Genomic DNA, 23039 nt, shown 5'->3' on the forward strand with positions numbered 1-23039 from the left:
TTTTTCCTCAAATTATTCAGAAGTTCATTCTTAGCTAAGTTAACAGACTTTGTTATACTTACTTTGCTACACATTTACTGGGGATTATGTTATCCGTGACTGGAGTTAAGACACACCCACATCTTGCCTGTCAGTACATCTGAACCTCTCATTGGTGCTTCAGTGTTCTGGTCTTATATGCAAGTGAATGTTAACTTCTGTTACTGCCCACATATCATTTGAAACAAGCTGTCTTTAAGCATCTGTCCTCATCTTCACTGAGTATTCGTTTGAGTTACTTAATTACATTCACCTTCATTCCTGCAACAACAAGTGTATATTTGATTGTTGTTGAACTTTATAAAGAATTGAATAACTTCACTTTATGCATAAGCAGATCTTATGTTAAATATTGATCTAGTGCCAAGTGATACATATACTTATAATTATTTACAATTCTGCAGTTGAGATCCTTAGAGACATACCAGGTCTAATTCACATTAGACCTTACACATATTTTCATGTCAGGTTAGACCACTTGAGAATATGGGATCGGCTTTGCGGGCGGTTTTGCTCCATTCACTTCTATAAGGGAATACATTATTGCACATGCAATTTTCTAAGTTCGACTTTTTGTGCACGTCGGGTTAGCTTGCAAGCGAAATCAGTTAACTTTCAAGTCATAATATGAGCGCTATCTGACGCATGCAAAAAGCTTACTTCTAGAGCAGTTAAAGTTTGAATGTTAAATAGCGATCCAGTTTTAATCTGCCCTAAATGTTTGTTAGAGAGAGGGAGAGAGATAGAGGGAAGGAGAGAGAGAGGGAAGGAGAGAGGGAGGGAGGGAAAGAGGGAGATTGAGGGAGGGAGGGAGGGAGGGAGAGAAAGGGAGGGATAGAGAGAGAGGGAGGGAAGGAGATAAAGGGAGGGAGAAAAAGGGAGGAAGAGGGAGGGAGAGAAAGGGAGAGAGAGATAGAGATAGATAGAGAGAGAGAGAGGGAGGGAGAGGGAGGGACTCACTGCTGCTTTGCAAGGTCTACACTCCACACTATGACTAAGGAACTGGATGGCAGCTGTGCTGGAACTGTTTGCGGTTGATAAGCACCTCATCCCAAGACAACGGAGTTGCACATTGTGTTTTTTATTTATTGCTGTCTGAAGTCTTATATCGCAACTCAAATGGATTATTGTTCCAAGAGCTGTCATTCTATAATGCACATCGACTTGCTGATGTTCTGACCAGAGATAAGAACTTGTTTCAAAGGTTGCTGAGGGTAGTCAATTGGGCATTCACATAATTTACATACCTCTGATCCGCATCGGAACTTTGTTTTAAAGGCAAGCTCTCTTCCTGCTTCGGTACAACCAGGCTACAAAGCAAAGCAGCTGCTACGTGCTAACGGAAGCCTATACTCCCCACACCCCCTGCTTTTCCTGTCTCAATAAAAACCTGTCCGCAATAGCTACAGCCTGCGCACGGGAAAATCAGGAACACAATTGACTTATGAAAACTAAAGTTATATTGCTAACTTCTATATAGAAAATGGCAGGGAAATTCATCCCTAGAAACATCAAAGTCGTCCGGGACAACTGGGTTTTTCAACCCATATATATATATATATATATATATATATATATATATATATATATATATATATAAATCGTTCGTGGGAAACGGCACTCGCCAGCTAATCATCCACCAGGTGCTCGGCAAAGTAAATACATATAGTAGAGAAGAACTGGATCCAACGGACGGCCTCCGTTGTTAGATGTGATCCAAGAACAGCCGGCACACAGGAAAATTTTTCAAACTCCGATTTATTCACAAAAAAGAGAAACCAAACGTTTCGGCTCTATCGTGAGCCTTTTTCAATGGTATACAGACCGGATAGTGTGAACCTACATCCTCCACCCCTAAATACCAACCCAACACATAGTGATAGCCAATCAGCTTGCAAAGTGGAGCCGCTCCCTCCCGCGTACCTCAAACACACCTGGACATCCAAAACCAGCTGATTCCCAACACGCGCGTCACAACGTCATCACGGCATAGCGCGCTGTGTGGGAATGTCTGTGTCACAGGTATCCATGGCAAGCACCGGGTAAACACATACCTCCGGTTGTCATGGTGATGCGTACGAGACGTCGCAGCAGCAGCAAAACATCTGATGGGCGTAAATGTACAGTGACATAGTGGTAAACAAAAGCCCAAGATAAGAGCCCCATACAAACATTAGTACAGCAACTTATGACATAAAAACAGGTATCTATAATACTGGTAATTAGCCACAATTTGTAGACAATAACTAATCAAGCTACAAAAACCAATGATTCAACATATATCACAGCCCTCTATACCCAATCTGGTATCAGGGCTTGTGGGCTGTAGCTGAAAACTCGAAGCTAAAAACGCTAAGGAGATTCATTAACATAGTATTGGCATCGTACTCCAAAGGCGTAGGTAGAAACATATTGTCATGATCTGATGCTGCTTGTGATAGAAGAGGTTTCTAAACTTAAATCAAACATTAGAAAAGAAATTGACACTGTAAAAGACTCTCTGCTGACCATCCTTACTTCTGACACCACTACTGACTGGATCACTAAATTAAAGACTCAAATAGACAAGTATAAACAAGATCTCTTGACCTTTAAAAATAAAAAATTTGTGACAGTTGAAAACGACTACAGAGAGAAAAAAGTATACAGTTGGTTGTTTGGCAGGGACAATTTGTGGACTGGACGTAGGAGACAACCCTTTAATAAAAACAGACGTATTAACCTCACCACAGTGGATAGTAGTGGGGGAGACTCATCAGAGGGCGAAAATCAGACCCCTAGTGCCAGCTCACAAAGTGGAGTAACCACACGTTCTGCCCAGAAGCCCCCTTTAGCCACTGGCCCAGAGGCAGACGCCTCAGGAGGGGGAGGGGCAAGACGAAAAAACCAACAACGCCAGAAGAAAAAAACACAATAGTTTATCATTTAAGCAAACGCCCACTTACCTCTGACGAATTAAAAGTATTGAATAAAGGACTTTCCTTTATACCTACCCCACGCTGTGATTTATTTGACCTGTTGGTTGATATGGGGAGATTCCAAAGACAATTAAAACTTAAGGATTTCTTTAAGGATTCTGAGGAATATACCCCAAAACCTTTCAAGACAAAAAGCACTTTTGAACCCAGTAACACCCATTCATCAATCAAAACATTTCACCACATCTGTACCACTTCACTCATAGAATCACATAAAAATCTACCCATGGCTAGGGATAACCTCACAAGTGGAGAGAGACGGGCCATAAAATCCTTGTCTACTGACAGGGATATAGTTATTAGGCCGGCGGACAAGGGTGGTGCCACCGTGATACTTGACTACTCACAATATAGAGGGGAGGCGTATAAACAACTACAAGACACCGATACATATCGTCCGCTTCAATCCAACCCCACACTACTGTTTAAAAAACAAATTGACTCATTCTTAGGACTGGCCCACCAGGCAGGCGTCATCAATGATGATGCACTGGGATTCCTTACGGTAGAACATCCGATTTGTCCTATCCTTTACCTACTACCGAAGATTCATAAATCGCTTGAGGATCCTCCTGGCAGACTGATTGTTTCTGCCAGGGGATCGCTCATGCAACCGCTGGCAGAGTTTATTGACTCATATCTCCAACCGGTAGTACAGAATACGTCAGCACACTTGAAAGATTCTTCAGAATTGATCAAATTGCTGAAAAATATGGATGACTTGACCACAACTGACATTTTAGTCACTATGGACGTGGTAAGTTTATATACCGTGATCCCCCATGCTCATGGCATTGACATGGTAAAACGTATTCTAATAGACAACCACATGTACACGGGCCCTCCTATTGAATTTATTCTACATCTGCTGGAGTTCTGTCTGGAGAAAAACTACTTTCGCTTTGAGGACAAATATTTCTTACAGACCATGGGCACAGCGATGGGGTCGAATATGGCCCCATCCTATGCCAACATTTACATGGCGATGTATGAGGATGATCATGTGTTCTCCAGACAGAACCCCATCAGAATGTACAGACGGTACATAGATGATGTCTTTCTGGTGTGGAATGGCACATCAGAGAGTCTTGTTGAATGGGTTAGTGGCTTGAATTCCCTTGACTCAACCATCAGATTCAAGATGGAACACAGCCATCCATTTTTTGGATTTGGAAATTTCCAAGGTCAGAACCATGAGGGGTTACAGATTAGAAACCACTTTGTTTAAGAAACCGACCGACAAAAATTCCATTCTCCACTACCATAGCTTTCACCCCAAATTTCAAAAAGAAGGTGTCAGTTCCTCTCAACTCCTGCGGGTGGTCCGTAACAACACGGATGACTCCCGTAAGGAAAAACAGTTGATTGAAATGTCTGAAAAATTCTTGGAGAGGGGCTACCCACCAACGCTGATAGAACAACAATGCTGTAAGGCACTGGATTTAACTCAGGACTTGGCCACCACCAAAAGAGTTAGGCGTGAACAACCTAAACGACTGAATTTTATAACTACCTACACCCCAGGATCGAGGCTTACGCAGGAGGTGATTAATAAGAATTGGCTTATGTTGTCCAAGGACACAAGCCTTCCCTTCAAGGATATGCCGGAACCAAGGGTGGTGTACAAACGAGCAAGTAATCTGAGGGACCTGCTGGTGCTAAGCGACCCTACACACTGCTATGAAAAACAGATGTGGCTGAATAGAGGAAAACCGGGTTGCTACAAATGTGGCAGTTGTGTCACATGCAATAATCTCCTAGCAGGGACCACCTTCCAACATCCTCACAACAACAAGAGGTATAAAATTAAATATAGACTCACCTGCTTCACGGATTTTGTGATTTACGCTATCATTTGCCCATGTTCCAAATATTACATTGGAAAAACCGTGACACCATTCAAGGAACGTCTGGCCAACCACAAGACGGCGATCCGTCAGGCCATCGATAAGGGACGGTCAGAACAGCCGGTGGCACGCCACTTTTTGGAAGCTGGCCACAGTGTTGCTTCACTACGAGTAATTCTTATTGATCATGTCCCTCGTCATAGGCGAGGGGGGGACAGAGGACGAGCACTGCTGAAACTGGAGGCCCGGTGGATTTTCACCTTGGACACAGTAACACCCCGAGGATTGAATGCCAATATAGACTTTGGCTGCTGTTACAAATAACCATGGACATTAGGGGAGTCATCCGGTTACAATATGTTTCTACCTACGCCTTTGGAGTACGATGCCAATACTATGTTAATGAATCTCCTTAGCGTTTTTAGTAGAGCTGCAACAACTAATCGTCATAATCGATAATAATCGATTATGAAAATAGTTGTCAACGAATCTCATAATCGATTAGTTGGTTTGCAATTAGTTGGTCTGTGCACAACACCAGCTGCTTCACTCCAATGAACTCCTGCATATGGTATTGTGTTTTATGGTTATGTCCTTAGCCTAAAGGATGTCTACAGACGTATACTTTTCACTTTTTCAGGACAGTATACGTTTACAACTACCCCTGGCTTATGTGCAACCCAGATATAATAGTCATCATTTGGATTGTTTATATTAAATCTGGTGATTTGGAACTATGCTTTGCATGATATAGTGCTGAGCTTGTTATTTACACCTAGCCCCTAGATTGATGGGAGTTATTTAAATTGATGTGCACTATTATCTGTTTGCACAATTATTAGCGTATTGCTTGCTATTGCTGATTATATGTACTGTATAAATAAATGTGTAAGGCTTTGTCCTGTTATTGATATACAGTCCTTAGCGCTTTTTTTTTTTTTTTTTTTTTTTTTTTATAAATTGTGATAATATGTACCAGATTCAACCTTTAAAAGTATATATTCGTTATTTTTAGAGCGGACTAGATATTTCCCCTAACCTTATAGCTGGTTATTTACCATTGCATATAGATATTCAAGATATTTTTATGTTAGAATGAAGTCAAGGGTTACTTTATTGAGAGGCCCCTTGCCAAGGTAGAAAACACTTAGCATTGGTGAAGAGCTAACAAAGATAAATATCCCACTTTGGTGAAATTGGCCAAAACCCTAATTATACACCTCAACAGCCTTTTCTCTGCTGCAGGAAATATAGCTGCAAACAGAGAACCAGCCTTAGCCAGAAGCATGTTGAGATTTTTGCATTTCAATGCAAAGTTTCTGAAAGAGTGAATAACAGAATGTTATTAACAGTGATAGTCTAAGTCTTTCTAGTTCTACCTCTTTTGAAACAGTTTGTGGTTTTGTTTTGTTTAATTATAAAACTGTGCTCTGCTGCTTAAAAATTGAAGAAACGGTTGTGTTAATGTAAAGTTTTAGTCTGAAGTTTATATTTTTAACACTCATTATGTGGATTTTATTTAAAACGTAGAAAACTATTATTGATTCTCTTTTTATCCGATTAGTCGATTAATCGAAAAAATAATCGGCCGATTAATCGATTATGAAAATAATAATAGTTGCAGCCCTAGCTTTTAGCTTCGAGTTTTCAGCTACAGCCCACAAGCCCTGATACCAGATTGGGTATAGAGGGCTGTGATATATGTTGAATCATTGGTTTTTGTAGCTTGATTAGTTATTGTCTACAAATTGTGGCTAATTACCAGTATTATAGATACCTGTTTTTATGTCATAAGTTGCTGCACTAATGTTTGTATGGGGCTCTTATCTTGGGCTTTTGTTTTTGTTTACCACTATGTCACTGTACATTTACGCCCATCAGATGTTTTGCTGCTGCTGCGACGTCTCGTACGCATCACCATGACAACCGGAGGTATGTGTTTACCCGGTGCTTGCCATGGATACCTGTGACACAGACATTCCCACACAGCGCGCTATGCCGTGATGACGTTGTGACGCGCGTGTTGGGAATCAGCTGGTTTTGGATGTCCAGGTGTGTTTGAGGTACGCGGGAGGGAGCGGCTCCACTTTGCAAGCTGATTGGCTATCACTATGTGTTGGGTTGGTATTTAGGGGTGGAGGATGTAGGTTCACACTATCCGGTCTGTATACCATTGAAAAAGGCTCACGATAGAGCCGAAACGTTTGGTTTCTCTTTTTTGTGAATAAATCGGAGTTTGAAAAATTTTCCTGTGTGCCGGCTGTTCTTGGATCACATCTAACAACGGAGGCCGTCCGTTGGATCCAGTTCTTCTCTACTATATATATATATATATATATATATATATATATATATATATATATATATAGTATATATATACTTTTAAAACAGTAGCATTGAATAACAATATTAATTAACAATTGGTAATAGCCCATGCTAAAATTCTCAGGAAAGATGACCTTTTTAATGAAGGGAATTTGATTAGCAGCACCTGGCTGCTACTTAGCCTCTTAATTCCTATGGAAGCTGTAAGGGTGTACTTAGTTTTTCACACATGGCTTCTGCATTTTTTCTTTATTTTTGTTAAATAAATCTTGACATGGTGAAAAATGTTGTGTTGTTGTTCATCTTAAGTTGTATTTACTTAATATGTGTGTGTATATACTGTATATATATATATATATATATATATATATATATATATATATATATATAGCCGTGTATATGTGTGTATTTCTATGTAAAAGCCCTTTGCCTGCCTTTCTTTTTCTAACACCTGAGACCTCATATCTTTGAGCCCTTATAACTTTTTTGTGCAACGTTATATTTTAATACTTTTTATTAGACATTGCTATTATGAATGTAAATGTACTTTTATATGTAATTTTGATCTGTTTTGTGACACTTTTTTGTTTTGCAAAACCATTAACCAGAGCTCTGAAGTCACGCTATCCTGATGCGCATTAAGTTCAATTGCGATCAAGCGATCGCGTTTACTTTCAACTTGTAATACGAGCACTACATCCGACGAACGCAAACAGCCGCGATAAACCCCTTATCGCTAGCATGTAACTGTGAACACCACTCTTAATCTGGCCCAAAATATATTAAATACAAGGTTAGCATCTACAAAATATAGATGTCATTACCAAAGTATGACTCAAGAATCTCTTTTAACACAATCCAACTAAAGTAAAATTCTAGCCAGAATCTAATTCATGATACAAATGGAAATTAATTGCAGTATAAACATCCAAGTACCTCTAGAAGAACCATTAAATTAGAGATAAGATGTTTTAATCTTCCCAAATCCCCATAAGGATAGAGTCATTATGAAACCATCTGCTTCTTATTTATAGGAGCTCCAACATTTTTGATCTTGAATAAAGTAAGCATCTGTCTGCTTAAAGGAAGCTTGTAACTTCTTGATTTAGTAACCTGTGCATTTTTCTAGGCAAGTACTTCTGGAGACTGACTCGCAATAAGCATTTAGTCTCACTGCAGCCGGCTCAGATACACCGATTCTGGAGGGGCCTCCCTTTGAATATGGACAGTGTAGATGCAGTCTATGAAAGAGCAACTGACCACAAAATAGTCTTCTTCAAAGGTAGGTAACCAAGTAAGCATACATACCTTTATTTTGCATGAAAGTGCTCTGCATAACTAAGTTAAAGGTGATGCCGTGGATTTCTGTACTGCTTGTGGCCCACACCAAACATTTGATACTTTTTTAAGGAGCATAACTGCGTGTGTGCAACAAAAACGTGTGCACATGTGCAGAATAAAAAAAGTCAGTTTGTTTTCATTTTAGAGTCCTTTTTTTGTAACACTGTGAAAAGCCTGAATATCTACCTCTAAGCCAAATTCAGCAAATACTGTTCAGTGACTTGGAATGCCGAACTAAGCAAGTTTAAAAACAACACTTATTTCTGTAGTAAATAAAAAAACATTGAACATACTTATTTTAAATCTGCATGTTCTACCATGATTATGACTCCATGATAATATGTCACATTTCAAACCACGAAATCAGAAACATCACCTGGTTTTATTCAGTCATGAACAGAGGCTTCCTAACTTCAGAGACAGAAACTGAAAACAAATGAGCGTCACTAATTAAAACCTTTATTAATGCATGAAGGTGCTATGCATATAATATATGCACCCCTCATTAAAGGTTTTGTACATCTTTCTTTAATATAGAAAATACTATGTAATATAATTGCAAAATATATTTATTAGTTGCAGTGTTAAATAAGTTCTAACATGAGTTGAATAATATCTAAAATTGCTCTGTCTTGACAGATTATCATTGATTTTTTCCAGTCTTTCTCTTGTACACTCTAAGGCAAGGATCAAATGCTTTTGTTACACAAATGGTCCTTGGTAACCAAGTGTATAACCTTACGAATGGGGTTAAACACAGTTCATTTCCCCCATCAGGCATCTGTCACTCCTGATTGGCTCATTAGCTGCATCATGTACAGGACATTGCTGTAATGATCAAGTGTTTTATATTTAGAATTAAAAATAACAACATATTTATTATTATTATTCGTATTATTGCATTAGAATGCCCCTTGGGCACAACTAAAAATGGTACAAGTGAATCATCCCAGGTCCATTCAGTGCCCTTCCAAAGTCCTAACATTGACTTAGTGAGTCAAGCATATGAATCATTACTCCATTAGTTCAGTTTGTTATTAGCTTGATGTGGGTATACAAGGGCATTAATTGTATTTACATTGTAAAGGTCCTATTAGGCAGAGCAAGTATTGATATCATGTCAAAGTGTTATTCATATACTTAAAGGGACAGTAAAGTAAAAAAAAAATCTTTCATGTTTTAAATAGGGCATTTAATTTTAAACAACTTTCCAATTTACTTTTATTACCAATTTTGCTTTGCTCTCTTGGTATTCTTAGTTGAAAGCTAAATCTAGGAGGTTCATGTTCTAATTTCTTAGACCTTGAAGACTGCCTCTAATCAGAAAGCATTTTGACAGTTTTTCACCACTAGAGGGTGTTAGTTCATGTGTTTCATATAGATAACATTGAGCTCCGGTACGTGAAGCTCCTAAGAGCAAGCACTGATTGGCTAAAAATGCAAGTCTGTCAAAAGAACTGAAATAAGGGGGCAGTTTGCAGAGGCATAGATACAAGGTAATCACAGAGGTAAAAAGTATATTATTATTGGTTATGCAAAATTGGGGAATGGGTAATAGAGGGATTATCTACCTTTTTAAATAACAAAAATTCTGGTGTTTACTGTCCCTTTAAAGGGATACTGAACTCAATTTTTTTCTTTCATGATTCATATAGAACATGCAATTTTAAGCAACCTTCTAATTTGCTGAAATTTTCTTAATTCTCTTGGTATCTTTATTTGAAAAAGTAAGAATGTAAGCTTACGATCCGGCCCATTTTTGGTTCAGGACCCTGGATAGCGCTTGCTGATTGGTGGTTACATTTAGCCACCAATCAGCAAGCGCAACGCAGGTGCTGAAACAAAAATGGGCTGGCTCTTAAGCTTACATTCTTGCTTTTCAAATAAAGATAGCAAGAGAATGAAGATAAATGGATAATAGGAGTAAATAAGAAAGTTGCTTGAAATTGCATGTTCTGAATTATGAAAGAAAAAATTTGGGTTCAGTGTCCCTTTTATGAGACATTAAATTGTAGCTATAAGCCCCTTATAATGCACACCACTAATGCAAACTTACACATAAATGCACAAGTGTTCTTATATCATAAAAAATATGAATCATGCAAGTACATTTTTAACAGCATTTTCATGTTTTATAACTTTTCTTTTTCTTTCTGAAGATAGATTTCCTGTGTGATTGACACCTTTTGTATCACTCTTTCTCATGAACCAGCTTTGAGCTTCAAACCCTGCCCTATATCTCCCAAAGTCACTCTCTTAAAGGGACACTCAAGTCAAAATTAAACTTTCATTATTCATATAGAGCAGCAATTTTAAACAACTTTCCAATTTACTTCCATTAACAAAATGTGCACAGTCTTTTTATATTTAAACTTTTTTAAATCACCAGCTCCGACTGAGCATGTGCAAGAATACACAGAATAAGTGTGTATGCATTTGTGATTGGCTGATGACTGTCACATGGTATGTTATTAGAAATAAAATTAGAGGCGCCCTTAATTACTAGCAATGTTCCGCCAGTACTAATGTGCAATAGTGCTGCAAAACTGTCATAGAAAAAGTTGTAAATATTGTCAATAATACAACAAGAACAATAATAATAAAAACAACCTACAAATAAATTTAAAACTTGGTAGGTTAAGAGTATCTTAATATGATATAGTTATCTATAATAAATAAACTATCTCTTTAACAATGTGTAATATGATAGTCCACACTCTCAGAGGTGTTTATAATCTCCAGGCCGCAATCTCATTCCAGAAAGGTGTTGGCAATCACAGGTTCTGTTCAAAAGAGAAAAAAGAGAGAAGAGGCGCCAAATGGTGTGTATCGTTTTGAATTCAGTAGGCCTTGCCCCCAAATAAAAACTACTTACAAAATTTCCAGCACTTGAGAAGTGCCACAAATGCCTTCTGAACTGTTAGCAGCCGTCCAGCTAGCTGAAATGTATCAGAACTGCGTCTATACCGTGCTGTTTAAGACAAAAAACACAAAAGTGCCACAATAGTGTGTATCAGTGTGATCATTTGATATAGCGCAACAAATGTAATGTACTCACAAGATGTAAGGCACTTGAGAAGTGCCACAAGAGCCTCCTGGACACTTGTCAGCTGTCCAGCTTACTGATAGCATCGATCCCAGGTTCACTTGTTCGGCTTACACATGGGCTCCCATACAGCACACTTAGATCTCCCTGCAGCTCAGTGTTCAGATGAGTGCAAGTCTGGCTACCAATATTGGGTGTGCAAAGTTGCTAAAAATAGCCGTGCTACTTGTACTGATTAGTTTAAAAATATATATTTATTGAAAACAATGTTACACTACGCGTTTCTCGGTTACTTAGACGGCTTCCTCAGGTGTAATTTCAGATACAAAATAGCAAAATTTTATAGCCCCATATCGGCGTCTATCCCGACCCAGGGCGCATGCGTGAGCAACTAAAAAAACCTTAGCCAATCAGTGCCTAAGTTCGATTTATCTCTGATGTAATTGGTTCTCCCTAAGGGGCTTGGTTAATGACGTGCCCGCTATCGTATGTGTGATGTTTATCATCGGCACACATGACAATTTTAAACTGCCTAAGTTCGATTTGTCTCTGATGTAATTGGATCCCACCAAGGGGCTTGGCCAATGACGTGCCCACCATCGTATATGTGATGTTTATAATCGGCACACATGACAGTTTTAAACTGACAGTTAAACAGATCGAAAATATTATATTGCCAAGTGGTACTGTCTCCCTAGTATTTATAGTATTATCTATTTTTGGCACCAATTCACTAGAGTTAGTTGATCATGCATTTACATATAGTAAAAAAATATAAAAATTAATATAAAAACATACTCAAAAAGCAAATGTTATCACTCATGTCTAAACATCTATATGTATTATCTGATTTTAAAACCGTTGTGATCGGACAGATAACCATATACTAGACTAATAATAAAAGTTAATAATATAACATAAAATATATATTAATCTAAAGTATAAACATAAATCAAATGATATATATCGAATAAATTATAACATAACTGTTGCTATCATTGACAAATATTGCAACTATTCATATATAGGTCTTATATCTTAATTAAAAGCGGCCATGTCTATATTTTCGTTTAAGCCATGGGGTTGGAGAGTCTTAAGCTTCCAAATCCAAAATGTCTCTCTCTGTCTTAGATGGGTTAACCTATTCCTACCCCATTTGGGAGCAATCTGTTCTAATGGAAAAATATTAAAAAGTTCAGTTTGTCCGTCATGACAGTTTTTACTGTGTCTTGGAACACTATGGTTGGCCACCCCATTCTTTATATTTCTATTATGTTCCCCCCATCTCTTTTTTAGGGGTCTTGAGGACCTACCAATGTACTGAATTCCACATTGACATTCAAGGAGATATACCACATAACTTGAATCACAAGTGAATCTAGAATTTATTTCAAATTCTTCCTTTGTGGAAGCAGATTGAAATTTGATCCTATTACCTGAAGTATATTTGCAAAGACCACAGTTCGGTCGATTACATCTGTAAAAACCCCTTTTGCCCATTGGCCAACTATTTGTGGTGGTTCTTGTGTTGCTCCCTTTAATATATTTCTTCATTACCACCTTGCTCGGTGCTAATTTATTTTTTAATGTAGGAGCTCTCTTAAAAGTGCAGATAGGGAACTCTTCTAAAATGTTTTTGAGAATGCAGTCATTTCTTAAAATATACCAATGTTTACACAAAATGTGTTTAATTTTATGGTGGTTACTATTGAATTTGGTGATAAATCTTAAATTGTTAGATTTGGGCTGTGTATTTGTGGATTTATTAACACTATTGCCATTAATATTCATAATGCCTTCATTTTTCTTTTTAAAAAATTCCTCTCTATCTTTAATCCTAGCTTTTCTATAACCTTCTTCAATTAGGACTCTTGGGTATCCCTTTTCTAGAAATCTTGATCTTAGAGTCTCTGCCTGATCATCATAACTATTTAAAGTAGTACAATTTCTGCGTATCCTGGAAAACTGGTTATACGGTATATTTTTAACCCAGGCTTTGTAATGATTGCTTTTATAGTTTACATAGCTATTTGTATCAACTGATTTGAAATATGTTTTAGTGGTTACTCGTCCATTTGCATCCCAGCTCAATATTAGATCCAGAAATTCTATGGAGTTCTTATTAATATTTGATGTTAATTTAAGGCCCATATTGTTGTTGTTTAAAGATATGATGAATTCCTTTGCAGAGTCTTCAGTGCCATCCCATATCAGTAATAGGTCATCAATGAAACGGCCATAGTACACCAGGCCAGCCCCCAAAGGAGACTTATATATATAATTCTCCTCAAATATCCCCATAAAAAGATTCGCAAAACTGGGGGCAAACCTGGTGCCCATGGCCGTTCCCTTGATTTGTAAAAAAAAACCTTTCCTGGTACACAAAATAATTGTGTTTTAACACAAAAGATATGGCTTCTAGTAAAAACTGTCTTTGTTTGGACGGTAGATATTGATCTCTTTCTAAAAACTTATCTATTGCTTCTAAGCCTAGATTGTGACAGATATTTGAATATAAAGAGGATACATCACATGTACACCAGATGAGATCTCGCCCTGCTTTTTCAATTTTGGAGATCTTCGATATAAGGTCTGGAGTATCTTTGATATAAGATTCTAGACCCATAACCGTTTTTTTCAGATAGGTGTCTACATACTCGGATAAATTGCAAGTAAGATTTCCGATACCAGAAATAATAGGTCTCCCTGGTGGACACTTTGGGTCTTTGTGTATTTTCGGAAGATGGTAATAATAAGCCAAATTGGGTGACATGGGTATCAAATAATCTCTCTCTTTTTTATTTAGAATCCCTTCTGAAAAGCCTTTATCTATTAGTTTGGTGAGTTTAGCCAAATATGTTAATGTGGGATTAAAACTCAATTCCCTATAATAACAAGGATCTAACAGAATTTTATCGGCTTCTGCAATATAATCTGACATATCTTGCAGAACCACCCCTCCCCCCTTGTCCGCCTGCCTGATGACTATATCTTTATTCTTTGCCGAATAGATCACAGAATAGATCTCATCATACATATAATCATAGATTAGACAATAGGGAAGATTTTTTTGAACCTGGAAATACTCAGGTTTTTCAGATGCACAAACAACAAAATCCTTTTCAGTCGAATCAGAGAAGGTTACCCATGCACCTGAAACAAAGATACTCCAGACCTTATATCGAAGATCTCCAAAATTGAAAAAGCAGGGCGAGATCTCATCTGGTGTACATGTGATGTATCCTCTTTATATTCAAATATCTGTCACAATCTAGGCTTAGAAGCAATAGATAAGTTTTTAGAAAGAGATCAATATCTACCGTCCAAACAAAGACAGTTTTTACTAGAAGCCATATCTTTTGTGTTAAAACACAATTATTTTGTGTACCAGGAAAGGTTTTTTTTACAAATCAAGGGAACGGCCATGGGCACCAGGTTTGCCCCCAGTTTTGCGAATCTTTTTATGGGGATATTTGAGGAGAATTATATATATAAGTCTCCTTTGGGGGCTGGCCTGGTGTACTATGGCCGTTTCATTGATGACCTATTACTGATATGGGATGGCACTGAAGACTCCGCAAAGGAATTCATCATATCTTTAAACAACAACAATATGGGCCTTAAATTAACATCAAATATTAATAAGAACTCCATAGAATTTCTGGATCTAATATTGAGCTGGGATGCAAATGGACGAGTAACCACTAAAACATATTTCAAATCAGTTGATACAAATAGCTATTTAAACTATAAAAGCAATCATTACAAAGCCTGGGTTAAAAATATACCGTATAACCAGTTTTCCAGGATACGCAGAAATTGTACTACTTTAAATAGTTATGATGATCAGGCAGAGACTCTAAGATCAAGATTTCTAGAAAAGGGATACCCAAGAGTCCTAATTGAAGAAGGTTATAGAAAAGCTAGGATTAAAGATAGAGAGGAATTTTTTAAAAAGAAAAATGAAGGCATTATGAATATTAATGGCAATAGTGTTAATAAATCCACAAATACACAGCCCAAATCTAACAATTTAAGATTTATCACCAAATTCAATAGTAACCACCATAAAATTAAACACATTTTGTGTAAACATTGGTATATTTTAAGAAATGACTGCATTCTCAAAAACATTTTAGAAGAGTTCCCTATCTGCACTTTTAAGAGAGCTCCTACATTAAAAAATAAATTAGCACCGAGCAAGGTGGTAATGAAGAAATATATTAAAGGGAGCAACACAAGAACCACCACAAATAGTTGGCCAATGGGCAAAAGGGGTTTTTACAGATGTAATCGACCGAACTGTGGTCTTTGCAAATATACTTCAGGTAATAGGATCAAATTTCAATCTGCTTCCACAAAGGAAGAATTTGAAATAAATTCTAGATTCACTTGTGATTCAAGTTATGTGGTATATCTCCTTGAATGTCAATGTGGAATTCAGTACATTGGTAGGTCCTCAAGACCCCTAAAAAAGAGATGGGGGGAACATAATAGAAATATAAAGAATGGGGTGGCCAACCATAGTGTTCCAAGACACAGTAAAAACTGTCATGACGGACAAACTGAACTTTTTAATATTTTTCCATTAGAACAGATTGCTCCCAAATGGGGTAGGAATAGGTTAACCCATCTAAGACAGAGAGAGAATTTTGGATTTGGAAGCTTAAGACTCTCCAACCCCATGGCTTAAACGAAAATATAGACATGGCCGCTTTTAATTAAGATATAAGACCTATATATGAATAGTTGCAATATTTGTCAATGATAGCAACAGTTATGTTATAATTTATTCGATATATATCATTTGATTTATGTTTATACTTTAGATTAATATATATTTTATGTTATATTATTAACTTTTATTATTAGTCTAGTATATGGTTATCTGTCCGATCACAACGGTTTTAAAATCAGATAATACATATAGATGTTTAGACATGAGTGATAACATTTGCTTTTTGAGTATGTTTTTATATTAATTTTTATATTTTTTTACTATATGTAAATGCATGATCAACTAACTCTAGTGAATTGGTGCCAAAAATAGATAATACTATAAATACTAGGGAGACAGTACCACTTGGCAATATAATATTTTCGATCTGTTTAACTGTCAGTTTAAAACTGTCATGTGTGCCGATTATAAACATCACATATACGATGGTGGGCACGTCATTGGCCAAGCCCCTTGGTGGGATCCAATTACATCAGAGACAAATCGAACTTAGGCAGTTTAAAATTGTCATGTGTGCCGATGATAAACATCACACATACGATAGCGGGCACGTCATTAACCAAGCCCCTTAGGGAGAACCAATTACATCAGAGATAAATCGAACTTAGGCACTGATTGGCTAAGGTTTTTTTAGTTGCTCACGCATGCGCCTTGGGTCGGGATAGACGCCGATATGGGGCTATAAAATTTTGCTATTTTGTATCTGAAATTACACCTGAGGAAGCGGTCTAAGTAACCGAGAAACGCGTAGTGTAACATTGTTTTTAATAAATATATATTTTTAAACTAATCAGTACAAGTAGCACGGCTATTTTTAGCAACTTTGCACACCCAATATTGGTAGCCAGACTTGCACTCATCTGAACACTGAGCTGCAGGGAGATCTAAGTGTGCTGTATGGGAGCCCATGTGTAAGCCGAACAAGTGAACCTGGGATCGATGCTATCAGTAAGCTGGACAGCTGACAAGTGTCCAGGAGGCTCTTGTGGCACTTCTCAAGTGCCTTACATCTTGTGAGTACATTACATTTGTTGCGCTATATCAAATGATCACACTGATACACACTATTGTGGCACTTTTGTGTTTTTTGTCTTAAACAGCACGGTATAGACGCAGTTCTGATACATTTCAGCTAGCTGGACGGCTGCTAACAGTTCAGAAGGCATTTGTGGCACTTCTCAAGTGCTGGAAATTTTGTAAGTAGTTTTTATTTGGGGGCAAGGCCTACTGAATTCAAAACGATACACACCATTTGGCGTCACATGGTATGTGTATGCATTTGTGATTGGCTGATGGCTGTCACATGTTACAGCGGGAGTGGAAATAGACATAGCTTTTAAAATTGTCAGAAAAAAAATCTACTACTCATTTGAAGTTCAGACTAAGTGCTATTGCATTGTCTTGTTATCTTGTATTTGTTGATTTTGCAAATCTACTGTGTTGACTGGTCCTTTAAATGGATAGGAAAAACAACATTAAACTTGCATGACTCAGACACAGCATGTAATTTAAAGACACTTTTAAATGTATTCCATTTTTTAGATTTACTTTGTTCACTTGGTATCCTTTGTTAAAAATATCATATACATATCCTACACTACTGGGAGCTAGCTGATGATTGGTGGTTACACACATTTGCCTCTTGTCACTAGGTCACCAGATGTTATCAGCTAGCTCCCAGTCGTGCCGTGCTGCTCTGGAGCATTATGTGTTTACTCCCTTTGCAGAGGTATAACACTGTTATATAAAGCAATAGTGCAATAATGTAAGGCTTTAACATATTAGAGCATTTTATTTTTGCCCATTTATAGCCCCCTTAATGGTGAATTGCCAATGTTGCTGCTTATAACTATCAAAATTATTGATATCAATCACCTTTGGGAAGAGAGGAGGATTTTTCAATGAGTTTTTTCAGAGTGGATTTGATTTAAATCAGATTAATTTAAATCACAAGGCAGTAAAACTCAATATAAATCATGGTTTTCTACATAAAGAACCATTCTTGCTGGTAGTTATAATCTTAATATTTACAACCAGAAGGTTTCATATATAGAATAACTTTTCAGATTAGTTTTACATTAGTATCAGAAAAATGCTAATTTGTTTATATTCCTATATATTATTGTAAGGTGAACAATCTCCAGTTTAATAGGTTAATCATTAATATTTAGACAACTTCTCTTGAACTTTATTGGAAGGAGAAGAATACTCAGTATCTTAATAATAACAATTTAAATAGTGTTATTTAACTGAAGCAATAACATTATAGGTTTCACTTTCATTTTAATGCTTGCCCCTGTCTCCTCACACTTAGCTCCTTGTGCAGATCTATTCCACTCCATACAATCTTCTATTAATTGAACCTCTTGAAACTTAGCACTTAAAGGGACAGTCTACAATAGTTTTTTTATTGTTTTAAAAGATAGAAGATCCCTTTATTACCCATTCCCCAGTTTTGCATAACCAACACAGTTATATTAATATACTTTTTACCTCTGCGATTACCTTGTATCTAAGCATCTTCTGACAGCCCCCTGATCACATGACTTTTTATTTATTATCTATTGACTTGCATTTAGTACTGTGTTGTGCTAAATCTTAAATAACTCCTCCAGCGTGAGCACAATGTTATCTATATGGTCCACATGAACTAGCAGTCTCCTGTTGTAAAAAGGAAATAAAAAAAGCATGTGATAAGAGGCTGTCTGTAGTGTCTTAGAAACAGGCAGATATTTAGAGGTTTAAATGTTATAAAGTATATTAATATATCAATGTTGGTTGTGCAAAGCTGGGGAATCGGTAGTAAAGGCGTTATCTATCTTTTTAAACAATAACAATTCTAGCATAGACTGTCCCTTTAAAAGACCATTAAATACAGTAGGATTGCATAATTTTTACTGGCAAAGTCAGTTAATTTAATTTTCCCTCCTTTCTGTATAATGTGACAGCCATCAACAACTCGCATATGAGTATATACTGGGCCCTCTTGAGCATGCTTAGTAGGAACTGGCGCTTTTAAAAAAGATTGTGCATATATTTTGATAATCGAAGTGGATTTATCGGAATTCATTTTAAATTTAGTGTTTAAGAGGTAAGGGATTGATTCTGTGTACAAAGATTTGCAGAGAAACAATGGGATTGAGGTATTTTTCTCAACTCTGCGTGTTTATTTTAAAATATATTTGCTATTAAGAAAAGGAATATTATCTCTACAGACACAAACATATTCAATTATGAGAACTGCCAAGCCAAGAATATGTGATAATATAGAACGAAAAATTGCCCAAAATAATCTTAGAGACCTCTGGGGGGCATGACATTATGAATGGATTAAAGGGTTAGAAATTGATTCCTATTTGAACCTAAAAAAAATGAAGCTTTTACATACCTTATTTTTAAAGATTGAAATATCATAAAATGAGTGGTAAAGACCGCCCATAAAATGAGGCATGGCTCATGTAAATCCAGCATCCGCCCCCCATCCAATGGTGAAGCGGCTGGGCCCCTTAATTTCAATACCCGCATTCAGTCAACATTGCATGCTCGGTCTCAATGTTAAAGGGACATGAAACCCAAATTTTTTCTTTTATGATTTAGAATGAGTGTGCAATTTTAAACAACTTTCTAATTTACTTCTATTATCTAATTTGCTTCATTCTCTTGATATACTGTGCTGAAAAGCATATCTAGATATGCTCAGTAGCTGCTGATTGGTTGCTGTAAATAGATGCTTCCTATGATTGGCTCATCCATGTGCATTGCTATTTCTTCAACAAAGGATAGCTAAATAATGAAGCAAACTAGATAATAGAAGTAAATTTGAATGTTGTTTAAAATTGTATTCTCTACTTGAATCATGAAAGAAAATTTTTGGGTTTAGTGTCCCTTTAATGTACAGCTGTTCACACTGCCTATTCATGAGTAGCAGAGATATAAGTATTGCATGGAGGGGCAGCTTCACACAGGCAAATAAGAGGAGACAGGGAATAAAATAACCTTAGCTGGGAGCTATGCAAGACTTTACAACTGATTTTGTCCCAGTTCAGCCCTGCACTAACGAGTGCGTATGTGTTTCAGACATGGAATACCGCGGCAGTGTGAAAGGTCTGTTTATTTAAACTGCCCGGCTTATCTCCCCCTCTCTATTGCTGTGTTTGCTTGATTAGTGAGGGCTTCAATTACACATTTATTTATTTATTTATAAAATATTTTACCAGGAAGGATACATTGAGATTTCTCTTGTTTTCAAGTATGCACACATGAAAGCAAACACAGCAAGAGGGAGGGGAATATGAGCCCGACAGCTTAAATAAACAGAGCGCTCATACTCACCGCTGTATTCCATGTCTGAAGCACAGACGCACTAAATCACAGGCAGGGAAGAATTGTAACCTACACGCTGCTCTCCTAAATGTTTCCTCCACTGCCTGTGTGAAGCTGCCCCTCCAAGCGATGCTCAGGAATGATTCTCAGTGAGTCTGTTGATGCCGGTTTCTGTGATAATTGTGAAACAAATCTGTCACTTGACTTGGCTACAGATGCAGCTCTTGTATACTATTTAGCCTGTGAGAACTTATGCTAATGCCTCCTCTCAGTAGACAGCTGAAAGCGCTGCTGGAGACAGGGGGCGAGTCTGCGCATGCGTTGTCAATACAAATAGTTGAATTGCGTTGCGCATGCGGGCTGCCATGATGTTTCTACCTAGGTAGAACATCATAACAGGCTCCATAATAAAGAGCAGAAAATGGGTTTGGCACAGAATTAATCTTTCAATTAAAATTACAAAAAATGGAAAGGTAACTGTACAAAGGTACCAATTACAAACTGCTTTATTACATAAAGAAGTTTTTAAAGAATTGAAAATATTTTTTGGGTTTACTATCCCTTTAAGAAAAATCCACAATTATTTTTTTTATGTCTGAGTGAACATCAATGCATGTTCATACCTCATTTTAGATATGAAGTTGCCATTTCATTCAGCTTCCAATTTGTATTTAATATTGTTTTACATTTTTGTATACGTGTATGAAAAAAACAGGGTACAATTTGGGCTAGCTATCTAGGCATGGGCCTAGGCCACCAGGATTTAGCAGGTCAGAGAATTTTAATTAGTAGTTCTACGGTATAACGCCTTCCTACTCCTATGCTCTTAAAATGTGGTATTTATTGATTATATTACAAATCAATAATTCTGGTTGCCCTTCTTGCATCCATTGTCCCTTGCTGTGAGAAATATATGAGTAAATATGAGATGGGGGTTTAGAGGGCAGCAGATTTTGGAAGGAAGAAGGAATATGAGGTTAAAATGTTAGGATTGAGGACAGGGGCAACCTATTTCCCAGTGTCTAGGGAAATACAGATAAATAAATAAACCTCAGGGCAAAAGTAGTGGACTGTTAAAATCCATCAATACTAGACCAAGTGGATGCTAGTTAGATCATTTGTTATTGCTGTTCATATACTGGTTAGTGAAAACTCACCACGAGTATTTAGATTTATGCTTAGTTCATGTAATTTTAAGATAGAACTTTAAATCAAGTTATTAGAAGTAGAGGCACACTCTTTCTCCTAGAAACTCTCAGAATTCACCTTTGGTAAAACTTCAAAGATGTGTTTTTAATGTGCTTCTGGTACTGCAATACTGAGATGTACAGTCAGGCTTTTAATCATTTTCTCTTGTGTAGCATTTCAATAATCTGAAGTACCAAAGTATTGAGGGAAATGTCTATAGGGTTTAATTCTAGATTTTTAAGGGATTATAATAAGTAAAATGATTAAATTCATAATGCCCTACAAAATGCCCTTTTAAGGGCCATTGGTAGTTTATTCTAGATTCTTTTCTTTTTTATTTTGGGGTGGTTTTTTATGGGTATTAGAATAGGAATATTTTTTTTATTTTTGATAATTTATTTTGTGTAATGTATATTTTTAGGGGGTGTTTTTATTTTTAGCAAAAGAGCTGTTTAACTTAGGGCAATGCCCTACAAAAGGCCCTTTTAAGGGCCACCCAAAATGCCCTTTTAAGTGCCCTTGGTAGTTTGGGGGTGGGGGTTTGTATAGTGTTAGGGGGGTATGTATTTTTTTGGAGCAAAAGAGCTGTTTAACTCATGACAATGCCCTACAAAAGGCCCTTTTAAGGGCCACCCAAAAGGCCATTTTAAGGGCCCTTGGTAGTTTATTCTAGATTAGGCTTTTTTATTTTGGGGTGGTTTTTGTTTTTTTTAAAGGGTATTATATGAGGATGACTCTTTATTTTTTTAGATAATTTCGTTTTTTTTAATTTTTTGTAATGGTATTTTTTTTATTTTTTGTAATGGTAGGTTTTTGTGTTTTTTTGTAATGTTAGTTTTCAGTGTAAGGCAGGTTAGGTTTTATTTCACAGGTAAGTTTGTATTTATTTTAGCTAGGTAGTTAGTAAATAGTTAATAACTATTTACTAACTAGTCTACCTAGTTAAAATAAATACAAACTTACCTGTTTATAAAAATAAACCTAAGCTAGCTACAATATAACTATTAGTTATATTGTAGCTGCCTTAGGTTTTATTTCACAGGTAAGTATTTAGTTTTAAATAGGAAGTATTTAGTTAATAATTGTAAATTTAATTTAGATCTAATTTATTATGTCATTAAAGTTAGGGGGTGTTAGGGTTAGGTTTAGGGTTAGGATTAGGGTTACATTAGGGTTAGGGTTAGGTTTAGGGGTTAATATAGTTTAATTTTGGT

At 36.8% G+C, this 23039-nt stretch overlaps 1 protein-coding gene across 1 annotated transcript in view; it reads left to right on the forward strand.

The window, feature by feature from the left end:
- MMP17 (matrix metallopeptidase 17) overlaps positions 1-23039 on the forward strand; it is a 334644-nt gene that overhangs the window by 272393 nt on the left and 39212 nt on the right. Inside the window, exon 8 of the mRNA XM_053701866.1 lies at positions 8319-8471. Coding sequence (XP_053557841.1) covers positions 8319-8471 — 153 coding nt within the window. The remainder of the gene's footprint in view (positions 1-8318; positions 8472-23039) is intronic.

Source organism: Bombina bombina, chromosome 2 (genome assembly GCF_027579735.1).
Source record: "Bombina bombina isolate aBomBom1 chromosome 2, aBomBom1.pri, whole genome shotgun sequence".
NCBI classification, from domain to species: domain Eukaryota; kingdom Metazoa; phylum Chordata; class Amphibia; order Anura; family Bombinatoridae; genus Bombina; species Bombina bombina.